The sequence below is a fragment of the Lynx canadensis genome, chromosome A2 (assembly GCF_007474595.2).
Source record: "Lynx canadensis isolate LIC74 chromosome A2, mLynCan4.pri.v2, whole genome shotgun sequence".
NCBI classification, from domain to species: domain Eukaryota; kingdom Metazoa; phylum Chordata; class Mammalia; order Carnivora; family Felidae; genus Lynx; species Lynx canadensis.
In genome coordinates, this window is record NC_044304.2 from 64,496,519 (window position 1) to 64,512,617 (window position 16,099).

Consider the following 16,099-nt stretch of genomic DNA (forward strand, 5'->3'; position numbering starts at 1 on the left):
AGAAATAAATAACAGTTGTAAAGTTAACTACACAGGTAAAAGGCAATATTGCTGTATTTTTATTTTTTTAACTCCACTTTTTTCATGTATGTGATTAAAATTAAATACATAAGACAAAAGTCATAAATCTATGTTAATGGTAAACAACGTATATAAAAATGCAATCACTGAGCACACCATAGAGAGGAAGGAACAAACTATCCTGGAGCAGAGTTTTGGTACACTGCTCATACTAGGCTAGTGTTAATCCAAACTATATAGTTATACATTCAAGATGTTAATTGTAAAATGCACGGTGGCTGCCAAGAGAATAACTAGATACGTTCAGAAAAGGAAATGAGAATAAAACCAAAATGATATTTTATAGTCAATTAAACACAAAAAAATCAGTAACAGAAGCATTAAGAAAACAAAAAAGATCTGAGAGAACTACTGGTTTACAGTCCACCATGAAAGGAACCTGGATGCCATCACTCCCATCCTCGTAAGAGGTACACACATTGAAACTCACAAACTCTTCTTTGATTCACCAAATAAGTAAGGTCTCCGGGAAAACTGCTGTCCACAGAATTGTAGAGAAAAATGGGTGGATACAGGTTAACTATTGCTCACCAGGAGAAGCCCCAAGAGCCGGCCAGGGGAGCTAGTACCAGTAAGAAAACTGTAATTCAGAATCTGTAACTCAGAATCTGTTGAAGGCTCACAGCGAGCAAACTCAAGTATCAGAAACTCTAGGGGAGTTCTGTCTTACAGGGCCCTCCACAGGTTCGTAAGTTTAGGCCTCCATTCGTCCCAAGAGGTTCTCCCGTATAAAACAACCCTCCTGAAGATGAGGAAAAAAATCAGAGTAGGTGTGGATAAAGTCAAAATTCTGTACAAATGGAAATATTGAAGAGACAGGAAACTAAAAAGCAATCCTGGAGCTGCTAAGTATGAGAACTGAAGTGAATAACTGATCTGAAGGCAGATCTGATCAGGCAGAAGAAACAAATCAGCCAACCTAAAAACAGAACATTAGAAATTATCAAATCTAAAGAAAAGAAAAAAACCGAGGGAAAGTGATCAGAACTTAAGAAAACTTTTGAACATCATCAAATGGACGAAAATCTACACTGTGGGAGTCCCAGAAGGAAAAGAAAGTGACAGAGAAAGTATTTTAATAAACAGTGGCTGAAAACTTCTCAAACTTGATGAAATGATGAATATAAACATCTAGAAGCTCAACAAATACCAAGTAAGGTAAACTCAAAAAGACTCACATGAGGCCACATTATAATGAAGCTTCTGAAAGACAAAGAATCATGACAGCAGGAAGAGAGAAGTAACCTGTCACATACAACGGATCCTCAATAAGGTTCTGAGCAGATTTCACATAAAAGATTTTAGAGGCCAAATGTCCCGGGCTGATATAATAAAAGTGCTAAAAGTTGTTTTTTTTAAATGTCAACCAAGAATCTTACAACATGCAACACTGTCTTTCAAGAGTAAGGGAGGAATTAAGACGTTCCCAGATGAACAAAAGCTGAGGGACTCTGCTACCACTAGATCTGCCCTCCAAGAAATGGTCAAGGGAGTCGTACAGGGTGAAAGGAAGGACACAAGACAGAAATTCAAAGCCATGTGAATAAAGATCTCAATAAAGGTCAATGTGTGAGTGATGCTAAAAGCTGCTATTATTGTAAGACTGGATTATAACAGTAATATTGACATGATTAAAAAACAGCCTAAAGGTAGTATGACTGCAACGTTGTTTTGTAACTTCACATTTTACTTTCTACACAATTTGAGAGACTAAATTCATTTGAAATATTAGTTTATATTTTGGGTCAATATATAAAGTCATAATTTTATGTCATCAACAACTGAAAGGGGTGGGAACAGAACTGTTGAAGGAGAGTTTCCAAACGGTACTAACATTATGCTGGTATAAATTCAAATTAGCGTTATGACATTAGGATGTTAAATGTAACTCCCATTTTGACAACAAAGAAAATACCTATAGAACATACACAAAAGAAAATAAAGCAAGCTTTAAACATTTAAGTACAAAAAGTCAACTACACACAAAAGAAGACTGTAATTGGGGCGCCTGGGTGGCTCAGTTGGTTAAGAGTCTGACTCTTGACTTAGGCTCAGGTCATGACCTCACAGTTCGTGAGATGGAGCCTGGTGTCCAGCTCTGGGCTGACAGCGTGCGATTCTCTCCCTCTCTCTGCCCCTGCCCCACCTGCGCATGTGCTCTCTCTCTCTCTCAAAATAAATAAACTTTAAAAAAAAAAAAAAAAAGAAGAAGGCTATAATGAAGAAAATGAGGAACAAAATAGAAAACAAGAAGCAACATGGCAGAAGTAAAGCCTGTACTATGGGTAATCACTTTAAAAGTAAATGAATTAAACTCTCAACTCAAAAAACAGGGATTGACAGAATGAATAAAACAGCCATAATCCAACAACATGCTGTCTGCAAGAGGCTCACTTTAGATACAAAAACACAAGTACACTGAAAGTGGAAGGATGGAAAATGATACTCCATGAAAACAGTAACAAAAAGAGAGCAGGGGTGACTACACAAATATGAGACAAAATAAGCTTGAAATCAAAAAAGGGTATAAAAGAGAACATTATATATTAATAATAGATTTAATAGAGTGGTAATATGTAAAAATTATAAACATGTATGCACCTAATTCATGTACCTAATACCAGACTATGACAATTTCTAAAGGAAAACAGAACTGAGAAGAGAAACCCAGGATTGGAGGACTTCAGTGGCAAATTCTTACAACAATTTAAAGAAGAATCAATACCAACCCTTCTCAAACTCTTCCAAAAAGCAGAAGAGGAAGGAACACTTCCAAATTCATCCTATGAGGCCAGCATCACCATAACACAAAAAGCAGACAAAGACACTATAAGAAAAGAAAATAATAACAGATCTGTATCACTAATAAACACTGATGCACAATTCCTCAACAAAATACTAGCACACTGAATTCAGGAGCATATTCACAGAGTAATACACCATGATTAAGTGGGATTTACTACCAGAACGCAAGGATGGATCAACATACAAAAAGCAATGTAAGACACCACATTAACAGAATAAAGGGGCTAAAAACACACATGCCCATCTCATTTGATGCAAAAAAGCCATTTTACAAAATTCAACACCCTTTCATGAAAAAAATACTCAACAATATAGAAGCAGGAGGAAAATCCCACCATATAATAAAAGATACACACACACACACACACACACACACACACACACACACACACACCAGCAACAGCCAAAATCATATTCAGTGGTAAAAGACTAAAAGCTTTTCCTTGAAGATGAGGAAAAAAACAAGGATGTGGACTTCTGCCATTTCTGTTCAACAAAGTACTAGAAGTTCTAGCCAGTGCAGTAAGGCAAGAAAAAGAAATAAAAAGTATCAAACTGGAAATGAAGTGAACTTATTTCTATTCACGGATGATATAACATTATATGTAGAAATAAAGATTCCATAAATAAAACTATACAAACAAATAAATTCAACAAACTTGCCAGACACAAAGTCAGGTGCATTTCTAAAACTACACCCAATAGTATGAAGAAGAAATTATGAAAACAATTTCATTTACAATATTATAAAAAAAATACTCAGGAATTAACCAAGAAGGTGAACAACTTACATGATGAAAATTATAAAGCACTGATGTGAGAAAATGAAGAAGACAAAAATAAATGGAAATATGCCCATGTTCACAGATCGGAAGACCTAATAGTGTTAAACTGTCAACACCACACAAAGCAGCCTATAGATTCCGTGCAATCATACCAAAATTCCAATGATGTTTTTGTAAAAATAGAAAAACTCACCCTAAAATTCATATGGAATCACAAGTGACTGGAATAGCCAACACAATCTTGAAAATGAACAAAGCTGAAAGCGTCACAATTCTTGATTTCAAAACTTACTAAAAAAACTATAGCAACCAAAACAGCATGGAACTGGCATAAAGACAGTCATACGGACCAGTGGAAGAGTTAGACACGAAGAAAGCCCTCACATATACAGTCAAATGATTTTTGATAAGGGTGCCAAGATGATTCAATGGGGAAAGGAAAGTCTTTCCAACAAACGGTGCTGGGAAAATGGACATTCACAGGTAAGAGAATGAATTTGAACCTTTACCTAATACCATATACAAAAATTAACTCAAAATAGATCAAAGGCCTAAATGTAAGATCCAAAACGCTGTCAGAAGCAAGTATAGGGCAAAAGCTTCTGGATGTGGCAATGATTTCTCACATATGGCACCAAAGGTAAGGGCAATAAAATAAACTAGACAAACTTCATGAAAAGTTGAAAAATTGTACATCAAAAGACAATATTAATAGAGTTAAGAGCAATGTACAGAATGGGAGAAACTACTTGCAAATTGAGATCTGATAATAGATTAATATACAGAATACACAGAAAAATCATAAAACTAAATAAAAAGATACCAACCTGGTTCAAAAATGGACAATGGAACCGAACAGACATTTCTTTCAAGAAAATGTACAAACAGCCAATAAACTCATGAAAAGGTATTCAAGAATCATTAATTATTAAGTAAATGCAAACCAAAACTATAATGAGATGCTGCCGCGTACCCATTAGAATGGTTACTATGAAAATAAAAAAAAAATGGGGCACCTGGGTGGCTCAGTCAGGTGAGCGTCTGACTTCGACTCAGGTCATGATCTCACAGTTCGTGGGTTAAAGCCCTGTGTCGGGCTCTGGGTTGACAACTCAGAGCCGGGAGCCTGCTTCGGATTCTGTGTCTCCCTCTCTCTGTGCTCTCTCTTTCTCTCTCTCAAACATAAATAAATAAGCATTAAAAAAAAAAAAAAGAACTAGTGCTGGTGAAGACATGGTGAATGAGAACTCCTACGCACTGTTATTGAGAATGGTAAATGTTGTAGCCACTGTGGAAAATTAAAGCAGTTCCTTAAAGAAATCAATACAGAATTACCATATATATTTATAAGTATACACTTACAACAATCCAGCAAATCTACTTATAAGTATTACTCCAAACAACTGAAGGTGGGGTCTCAAAGAGATACGCATACACCCATAAGCAGCATTATTCACAACAGCTAAGCTTGAAAGCAAGCTAAGGGCCTTCAGTGGATGAATGGATAAGCAAAATGTGTGTGTGTGTGTGTGTGTGTGTGTGTGTGTGTACATGAAATATTACTCAGCCTTAAAAAGGAGGGACATTCTGACATATGTAACAACATGAATCAACCGTGGGGACATTACAGTAAGTGAAATAAGCCAGTAACAAAAAGAAAATGACTGTACGATTCCACTTATATGAGATCATTAAAATCACAGCAATAGAAAGTAGAATGATGGATGCCTGGGGCTGCGAAGAGAATAGGGACTTTATTTAATGAGGATAAAGAATCAGTTTTCTACGATGAAAAGGGTTTTGGAGATGGATGATGATGACAATGACACAAAACCATGAATGTATTTAATACCACTTATCTGTGTATTTGAAATAGTGAAGGCAAATTTTATGTTATGTGTATTTGACCACAATAAAAAATAGAAACTATTTTCAAAAAGTATTAAGCCAACCTTCTCTTCAGGAACCATGCAAGCAAGAAGAGAGTAGAGTGAATAAATCTAAGTATTGAAAGAAAAACTGCCACCAAACTAAAAGGCTGAATCCAGTGCAATTATCCTTCAAAACTGAAGAAGAAAAAAAGACTTTCTCAGATAAACAAAACTTGAGAAAATCTGTCACCAGAAATGCTGCCTGGCAAGAAATGTGAAAAGAAGTTCTTCACAGAGAAGGAAAACAACATATGTCCAAAACTTGTATCTAAATAAATATCATTAGAGAAGTAAAAAGCGAAGGTAATATTAACATTAAACGGACAATAAATAGCTTGTTCCAAATAATGTGAATATCGTACAGTGGATTAAAGCTTAGGGACAATTAAGTACACAACAGTGTTGTTGTAAGGGGAAGGGAGAACAAATTTGGGAATTCTGTTATAAAAAAACCGAATCATACGTATGCTCAATTAAAAGCAGAGAACACAGAAAAATAAAGACAAAAAAAGAAACAAAAGACAAGGGGCAGCAAACACAAAACAGTAACAAATGTGGTGGATCTCAATCCAACCCCATCGATACTGATTTTGAGTCAACGGTTTAAATACACCAATTAAAAAGACCGTCAGAATGAATTTTCAAAAAAAACCCACCTAATTATATCTCATCTTCAAGAAACCCACTTTAAACACAAAGACACTGGTAGATGAAGATTAAAGGGGTAGGGGAAGATATACACACAAACTCAAATCAAAAGAAAGCTGGAACAGTAATATTAATTTTCATTGTAGATAAAACATCAGGAAAAGAAAAGTTATCACAATTAAGGTTATTATATATGATAAAGGTGTCATTTTTCCAAGAAGACAGACAATCCTTAACGAGTACAAGCCTAATAACATAGTATGTAGAAATGGGAGGCCAAAACTAATAAAACCACAAGGACAGTGGAGCACTATGCTAATAGAGATGGGCACTTCAACAACTCTGATCAATCTGTGACAAATCCAGAAGGTAAAATATCAGTAACAACACAGTGGACCTGAAGAGCAACATCAGTCAAATGCATCCAACTGACAATTATAGGATGCCTCATCCAGCAGGAGAATACAAATTCTTCTGGAGCACATGCACTTTTCACCACGACAGACAACACTCCGGACCACTGAACACGTTTTGAAAAATGTTTTGAAAGAGGAACGATACAATACATGCTCTCAGGCTGCAACGGAATTAAACGAGAAATACATGATAGAAAGAGAGCTGGAAGATTCTTGCACCTTAAACAACAGACCAATATATACCACATGAATAAAATAAGTCCCGATCAATTTTCAAATATTCTGGACCAAATGAAAGTAAATATACAACTTATCAAAATTTGTAGGATACAGTAAAAGCAGGGCTTAGAGGGAAATTTATAGTACTGAACTCAAATACTAGAAGAGAAGAACAATTTAAATTAAATAAAGTTTTTATCTTAAGGAAACCAAAAAAGGACAAATTCAATCAGAAGAACAGAAATATAAAATTCAGAATGTGTACTTGTGATGAACACCAGGTGTTGCATGGAAGTGCTGAGTCACTATGTTGTACATCTGAAACCAATACTACACATCATATGTTAACTAACTGGAATTTAAATAAAAACTTAAAAAATGCAAATTAGAAAAAAATTTAAAAACACTGAGTAACTGGAATCAATAATAAAAGTTAGGGGAATTAGAAAAGCAAAAACAAAACCAAAAACAAACAAAACAAAACCAAAAACCAGAAATCAAGAAAATTAAAATCAGAAAATCCGTATAGAAAATCTGTAATCAAAAACAGCAGAAAGAAGGAAACAATACAAAATAGAACAGGTATAAACAAAATAGAGAATAGAAAAAAACAATAAAATCAAGGAAAACAAAAAAAGTTGGTTCCTTAAAAAGATCTACAATATTGATCACCACCTAACCAAAGAAAAAAAGAAATTATGGGGCGCCTGGGTGGCTCAGTCGGTTAAGCGTCCGACTCCGGCTCAGGTCATGATCTCGCGGTCCGTGAGTTTGAGCCCCGCGTCGGGCTCTGTGCTGACAGCTCAGAGCCTGGAGCCTGTTTCAGATTCTGTGTCTCCCTCTTTCTCTGACCCTCCCCCGTCCATGCTCTGTCTCTCCCTGTCTCAAAAATAAATAAACGTTAAAAAAAAAATTACAAAAAAAAAAGAAAAAAAGAAATTAAAGAAGGGAATTACTACCTATCTACCCTTCATAAATAAAAAGAATAATAAGAGAATATTATGTATAACTATATGCAAAAATATGATACCCTAGATGAAAGAGATGGAAATATAAACCACCTAAACTGAGTCACAAAGAAACATAAAATATGAATAAGCATATAACAACAACAAGAAAAGATCAAATCAGTAATTAACAACCTCCCAATAAAGAAAAACCCAGGATTCAATGGCTTCAGTGGTATATTCTATCAAGAGTAATTAGAGAAACTCTCAATCTCTTCTGGAAGAATAGAAAAGGGACACTTCCTACCTAATTTCATGAAGCCAACATTACCCTGACACCAAAGCCAGAAAAGGACATCACAAGAAAACTCTGGGCCAACTTATGAATGCAAACATTCTCCATAATATAGTAATGAACAAATTCCAGTAGCATACCAAAGGAATTTAAACACTGACTAAGTGGGATATTTCCCAGGAATGCAAAGACAGTTCACCATATGAAAATCAAAAATTATAACACATGCATTCATAGAAGGGGTAAAAAAAAAAAAAAGGATAATCTCATTTGATAAAGAAGAAACATCTGACAAAATCTGACAGTTTCATGATAAATACACTCAAACTCAGAATTGAAACGAACTGCTTCAACCTGATGAAGAACTTTTATGAAAAGCCCATAGCCTATATTCAATAGTGTGAGATGTCAGCTTTCCCCCTAGGATTACAAGCAATTCAAGGATGTTTACTTGTGCCACTTCTAATAAACAGTATACTGGACAGGCTAGCAAAATCAATTTGGCAAGAAAAAGAGATAAAAATTATACAAGTTGAAAGCCAAGAAGCAAAGCTATTGTTATCCTCAGGTAACATTATCTTCTATATGGAAAAAACTAAAAATTCCAAGCACAGACACAAAAAAACACAGAGCTAACAAATTAATTCAACCAAGATGCAAGAAAACACACAAAAATTAGTGAATTTCTACATACTAGCAATGAACAATGTCAAAATAAATTACAAAATGCACTCACAACAGCATCAAAAAGAATAAATAAGTACATAGTGATAAATCCATCAAGAGGTGCAATACTTAACACACTGGAAAGTACAAAACATTGCTGAGAGAAATTAAAGAAATCTGCTATGGCCTCAATATGTGTATCCACCCCCCAAATTCGTATCTTGAAATCCAAATGCCCAATGTGATGATATTAGGAGGTGGGGGTCTTTGGGAGGTTCTTAGGTCACGAGAGTAGTGCTTTTATGCATGGGGTTACAAGTACTCTTGCAAAAGTCGCTCCAGAGAGATCCCTGGCTTCTCCTGCTATGTGAGAATATAATGAGAAGTCTGCACACCTGAAAAGCATCCTTCCTGAACATGATGCCACCCTGATCTCAGAATTCCAGCTTCCAAAAATGTGAGAAATAAATTTCCACTGTTTTCTTTAAATGTTTATTTATTTTGAGAGAGAGAAAGAGCATGAGCAGGGGAGGGGCAGAGAGAGAGAGAGAGACACAGAATCCAAACCAGGCTCCAGGCTCTGAGCTGTCTGCACAGAGCCCGACACGGGGCTCGAACTCACAGACGACGAGATCATGACCTGAGCCGAAGTCAGACGCTTAACTGACTGAACCACCCAGGCACCCCTCATTTCCATTGTTTATAAGCTACCCAGTCTGTGGTATTTTGTTACAGTAGCTCAATGGTCTAAGACAAAGTCCTAAATAAATGGAAAGATATCCTGTATTCGCAGACTGGAAGACTTAATATTGTTAAGGTGTTAATACTATCTAAAGCTATCAGTGGGTTCAGGGCATTCCCTACCAAAACCCTAATGGCCTTTTCTGGCAAAAATGGAAAGATAGATGCTAAAACCCATGGAACTGCAACCAACTTCAACTAGGCAAACCAACGTTGAAAAGAAGAACAAAACTGGAGGACTCTCATTTCCAAGGTTCAAATCTCACTACAAAGTACTATCAAAAGCTTATGATCAAAACAGTGTAGCGGGGCGCCTGGGTGGCTCAGTCAGTTGAGCTTTGGCTCAGGTCACGATCTCACAGTTTGTGAGTTCAAGCACTGCATCAGGCTCGCTGCTGTCAGTGCACAACCCACTTTGGATCCTCTGTCCCCTTCTCTGCCCCTACCCTGCTCGCACTCTTTCTCTCAAAAATAAACATTAAAAACAAAACACAACAAAAACAGTGTGGTATTGGTCTAAGGACAGGCATACAGAACGATGAAGTAGAAGAGTGTAGAAATAAACCCATATATCGGTGGCTGGCTGACTCTCAACAAAGGTGCCATAACAGTGCAATGGGGAAGACCACAGTCTCTTCAAAGAATGGCGCTGGGACAACTGAACATCCACACTTAAGTGAAGACTGGGTCCATATTTCACAGTATATAAAAAATATTTACTCAAAATGAATCTTCTACATTTAGCAGAAGATAAAATTTCAAATTCTTGAAAGAAAACAAAAGAGTATACATCAACAAAAAAGATCTCCAACAAACAACCTAACATGACACTTCAAGGAACAAGAAAAAATAAAAATAAAAAACTTGTCTTCACATTAGAAGAAAGACAAAAAGAAAAATTAAAGCAGGTATCTTCTTTGGAGAAATGTCTATTCATGCCTTCTGCCCATTTTTTTGATTGAATTATTTGGTTTTGGGCATTGAGTTTTACAAGTTCTCTACAAATTTTGGATACTGACCACTTATCAGATGCATCATTGGCAAATATCATCTCCCATTCTGCAGGTTGCCTTTTAGTTTTTGTTGATTGTTTCCTTCACTGTGCAGAAGCTTTTTATTTTTATGTAGTCCCAATAGTTCATTTTTGCTTTCGTTTCCCTTGCCTCAGGAGACGTATTTTGAAAGAAGTTACTATAGCCAATGTCAATAAAGTTACTGCCTGTGTTCTCTTTTAGGATTTTTATGGTTTAAGGTCTCACTTTTAGGTATTTAATCCATTTTGAATTTATTTTTGTGTACAGAGTAAGAAAGTGGTCCAGTTTCATTCTTTTGCATGTAGCTGTCCAGTTTTCCCAACACCATGTTGAAGAGATGGTCTTTTTCCCACTGGATATTCTTTCCTGTTATGTCAAAGATTGATTGACCATATAGCTGTCAGGCTTATTTCCAGATTTTCTATTCTGTTCTAGTGATCTATGTATCTATTTTTGTGCCAGTACCACACTGTTTTGATCACTACAGCTTTGTAATGTAACTTGAAGTCTGGAATTTCGATGCCTCCAGCTTTGCCTTTCTTTTTCACGATTGCTTTGGCTGTTTAGGGTCTTTTGTGGTCCATACAAATTTAAGGATTGTTTCTTCTAGTTCTACGAAAAATGCTGTTGGTATTTTGATAGGGACTGCATTAAAAGTGTAGACTGCTTTGGGCAGCATAGACATTTTAACAATATTTGCTCTTCCAATCCAGAGGGGAGGTGGATGGGGGGATGGGCTAAATAGGTGATGGGGATTAAAGACTGCACTTGTCATGATGAGTACCAGGTGATACATGGAAGTTGAATTACTAGGTTGTACACCTGAAACTAATATAACACTATGTGTTAACTAACTGGAACTAAATAAAAACTCAAAAGAAATTAAAGCAGAAATAAATGGAATAGGGAACAGGAAAAATAAAACAAATTATCAACAAAAAGAAGAGCTGGTTTTCTGAATTATTTTTTTTATGTTTATTTCCTTTTGAGAGAGAGAGAGAGAGAGAGAGAGAGAGAGAGAGAAAGCATTAGCGGGGGAAGGGCAGAGAGAGAAGGAAGCACAGAATCTGAAGGAGGCTCCAGGCTCCATGCTGAGCTGTCAGCATAGAGTCTAACACAGGGCTCAAACTCACGAATGGTGAGATCATGACCTGGGCTGAAGTCAGATGATGATTAACTGACTGAGCCACCCAGGTGCCCCCGGTTCTTTGAAAAAATAACAAAATGGATAACCTTTAGCTAGACAAGCAAAAAAAAAAAAAAAAAAAAAAGACAGATCCCAAATAAATAAAATTATAAATGAATCTGGAGACATTACAACTGATACCAAAGAAATACAAAGGATCATTAAAGGTGGCTATGAATAACTATATACCAAGAACTGGACAACCTAAAATAAATGGATCCATTCTTTTTTTTTTTTTTTAATTTTTTTTTTCAACGTTTATTTATTTTTGGGACAGAGAGAGACAGAGCACGAACGGGGGAGGGGCAGAGAGAGAGGGAGACACAGAATCGGAAACAGGCTCCAGGCTCTGAGCCATCAGCCCAGAGCCTGACGCGGGGCTCGAACTCACGGACCGCGAGATCGTGACCTGGCTGAAGTCGGACGCTTAACTGACTGCGCCACCCAGGCGCCCCTAAATGGATCCATTCTTAAAAACATATAGCCTAACAAGACTGAATCATGACAAAACAGAAAATCTGAACAGATCAACAACAAGTAGAGAATTGAATCTGTCACCAAGACCTCCCCAAACAGAAAAATACCAGGACCAGATAGCTTCACTGGCAAATTCTGCCCAATATTTTTAAAAACTCAATGTCAATCCTTCTCAAACTCTTTTAAAAAACTGAAGAAAAGGTAACATGCCCAAGCTCATTTTACATGGCCACTGTTATCCCTGATACCAAAGCCAGATACAGACACTACAAGAAAAAAAACTACAGACCAACACCCCTGATGAATACAGAAGGAAAGATTCTCAACAAAACACCAGCAAGCCAACTTCAATAGCACATTAAAAGCTTCGTACCCCATGATCAAGTAGGAGTCATCTCTGGGATGCAAGGATGGTTCAACATATGCAAATCAACAAGTATGATGCATCACATGAATAGAATAAAAAAAATCCTATGAGTATCCCAGTAGATGCAAAAGTGTTTGGCAAAATTCAATAGTCATTCACAATTAAAACTCCCAACAAATCAGGTCAGAAGGAAAGTACTCCAACATATTAAAAGCCTACAGCTAACATCATACTCAATGGTAAAAGGTTGAAAGATTTTTCTCTAAGATCAAGAACAAGACAAGGAGGCCTATTCTCACCATTCCTATAGTAACAGTATTAGAAGTCCTGGCCCGAGCAATCAGGCAAGAGAAAGAAAAGGCAACTGAATGAAAACGGAATGAGTAAAAATGTCTGTGCCTGCAGATGATGCAATCATACGTACAGAAAATGCAAGAGACTCCACCAAAAAAATTGTTAGACCTAATAAATGAATTCAGTAATGCTGCAGAACACAAAATCAACATACAAACATAAATTGCATTTCTATACAGTAACAAGTTACTTTAAAAGAAATAAAACAATGCCACTCATAATAATATCAAAAACAACAATATAATTAGGAATAAACTTAAACAATAAGGTAAAAAGATCTGTACACTGAAGGCAGTAAGATATTGATAAGGAAACTAAAGACTCACAAGTAAGTAGAAAGATATCCCAGGTTCATAAGGTTAAGAATCAATATTGTTAAAATGTCCATACAACCCAAACAATCTATGGATTCAATACAATCTTTATCAAGATTCCACCAGCATCTTTTACAGAAATATAAACACTCAAATTCTTATGGGACCACAAAGAATCCTGAATAACCAATGTACTTCGGGGAAAGAAAAAAACTGGAGGCAATACACTTCTAATTTCAATGTATATTACAAAGGTACGGTAATCAAAAGAGTATGGTACGGACATAAAACACATATCTATGGAACCGAGTTGAGAGCCCAAGAAATAAACTCATGCATATAAGGTCAAAGGAGCCAAGAATACTCAATGGAGAATAGGTAGTCTCTACAATAAATTGTACTGGGAAAACCAAACAGTCACATGCCAGAGAATTAAACTGGACTCTGATCTCACGCCAATCCCAACCATTAATTTGAACTGAAGATTTAAGTGTAAGACCTAAACCATAAAATTCCCAGAAGAAAACATACAAAAAAGCTCCTTAGTGAACATGCCAATGACTTTATGAATATGACAGCCGAAGCACAAGCAACGAAACCAAACCAAAACATGGACCTATATCAAACTAGAAAACTTCTTCACAGTAGAGGAAACGATTGTGTGTAAGGATGTATCCATACAGACACCATGGAACAGCATTTATCTGTGAAGAAAAAGCAAATTCTACCATCTGCAACAAAGTGGATGGACCTTGAGGGCATTGTGCTGAGTGAAATTAAGTCAAACAGAGAATGACAAATACTTTCATCTCATTTACATGTAGAATCTACAAAAACCACTCATAGGAACAGAGAACTGACTGGTGGATGCTGGGTTAGAGGGTAGGGCCTGAGGGAAATGGATGAAGTTAGACCAAGGATACAAACTTCTAGTTAGAAGATGAATAAGCATATGGATATAATATAGAGCATGGTGAATACGGTTAACAATAAGGTATATTTGAAAGTTGCTATAAGAGCAGATTGTAAAAGTTCTCACCATGATAAAATAATAAGATAAAATAAGCTGTAACTATGTGAGATGATATGTTCACTTTACTGTGGTAATCATGTTGTAATATATATGTGTATCAAATCCTTATTCCTTACTTCTTCAACTTACATAATGTTACGTATCAATTTATTTCAGTAAAGCTGGAAAAAGAAATACTGGACGAAGGACTTCAATATACTTTTCTCCAAAAAAGAATACACACAAATGGCTAGTAAGCACATGATAAGGTGCTCGGCATCATTAGTCATTAGAGAAATGCGTCTCAAGCCCACCGTGCCTTGTTTCCATTACCATCATTTTTCTCTTATGGGTTCAACTATACTTCCAAGGTTTTCTAAGGACTATTAAATGCCTAATGACAGCACCTATTAAATACACTGGGTAAAAGACCTCATGACTCATGAATGCTAACAGTGGGTCCTTGAAGAGCTGAAGAACCAGTCTAACTGTGATACTTTGTCTCAGCAGCTGCAGAATAACTTTCACAATTTTTCTGGAGAAGGAGAAAAGCAGTAAGGAAGATAAAAAAAAAGACCGTGAAAATGGGGCTGAACTTCTCTTCTTCTTTTCCTGTAAACTTCACAGCTCTCAGGTGTGTCTAAAAATTTAATCCTAGATGTCCAAAAAAAAAAAAAAGAGAGAGAGAGGAGTGAATACAAACACCAGCAGGAGAGGAATCAAGGACAGAGTAAAGAAGAAAGGAGTACGGCAAGCAAGATCATTTGAGATGGAAAGGGGACGGAGTCAATTGCCATGGGACCCAGTAAAATACAACGACAGTTATTCCAAAGTGCTCATTCATCAACAAGCCCTTTATATAAGTCTAAAATCAATTCCTCAAAATTCCTTGAAATTTCCAGAAAATACTGGGCCTCCACTCTGTGTTATTAGGAAAAGCACTGTAAGCTGTTAGAACGGTCCCTCTGATCTATATTAACTCATCTTATTGCACTTAGATGCTTTTTGCAAATTAAATCCTGTAGTCAAATATCAAGATAGGCATTTCCTTATACTAACCCCATTCTCTAATAAGTTACCATAGCAAGGTTTAGTTATTTGAGAGTGCAAAATTTTCACTGAGCACGTAAATCAGTAGAATTTTATTTTGAGGCTTATCAGAACTAAGCCAGAGTAGAGAACATGAAAAGTATTCAGATCTATAACATTTACATTCTAAAAATGTTGTTGGTAATTCACATGTCTTTAAAATTTGCTATTCGTTTTTTGGGGCGCCTGGGTGGCGCAGTCGGTTGAGCGTCCGACTTCAGCCAGGTCACCATCTCGTGGTCCGTGAGTTCGAGCCCTGCGTCAGGCTCTGGGCTGATGGCTCAGAGCCTGGAGCCTGTTTCCGATTCTGTGTCTCCCTCTCTCTGCCCCTCCCCCGTTCATGCTCTGTCTCTCTCTGTCCCCCAAAAAATAAATAAACGTTGAAAAAAAATTTTTTTTAAAAAATTTGCTATTCGTTTTCTGTAAAGAACTGTGTTTACTTACCTGAAAATGTAAAGAACAATTCATTCTGCAAACCAGCTCTTTGCATTTTAACATGATGGCATTCAGACTTCAGTAAAGAAACCTCACATGAAAGGTCAAGAACCAATTTGCTTAAAATCTGAAGAAGTTTCTTCTCAAAAGAAATATTATAAATACTATTGCAAGGAGCTGCATGATATCTAGCCGTGAACTGGTAATAATAATGAGGCTCACGATAAGCTGTAAAAAATTAAACAGAATAACACAAAAGCGGTTATTTAAGCAATTCAAATGCATTGCAACTACTCA

The 16,099-nt window shown here is 36.4% G+C and overlaps 1 protein-coding gene across 2 annotated transcripts in view; it reads right to left on the bottom strand.

The window, feature by feature from the left end:
* LOC115508690 (zona pellucida binding protein) overlaps window positions 1–16,099 on the bottom strand; it is a 122,935-nt gene that overhangs the window by 68,071 nt on the left and 38,765 nt on the right. For both annotated transcript variants that reach the window (XM_030307641.1, XM_030307643.1), the window contains one exon: window positions 15,812–16,030. In XM_030307641.1, coding sequence (XP_030163501.1) covers window positions 15,812–16,030 — 219 coding nt within the window. The remainder of the gene's footprint in view (window positions 1–15,811; window positions 16,031–16,099) is intronic.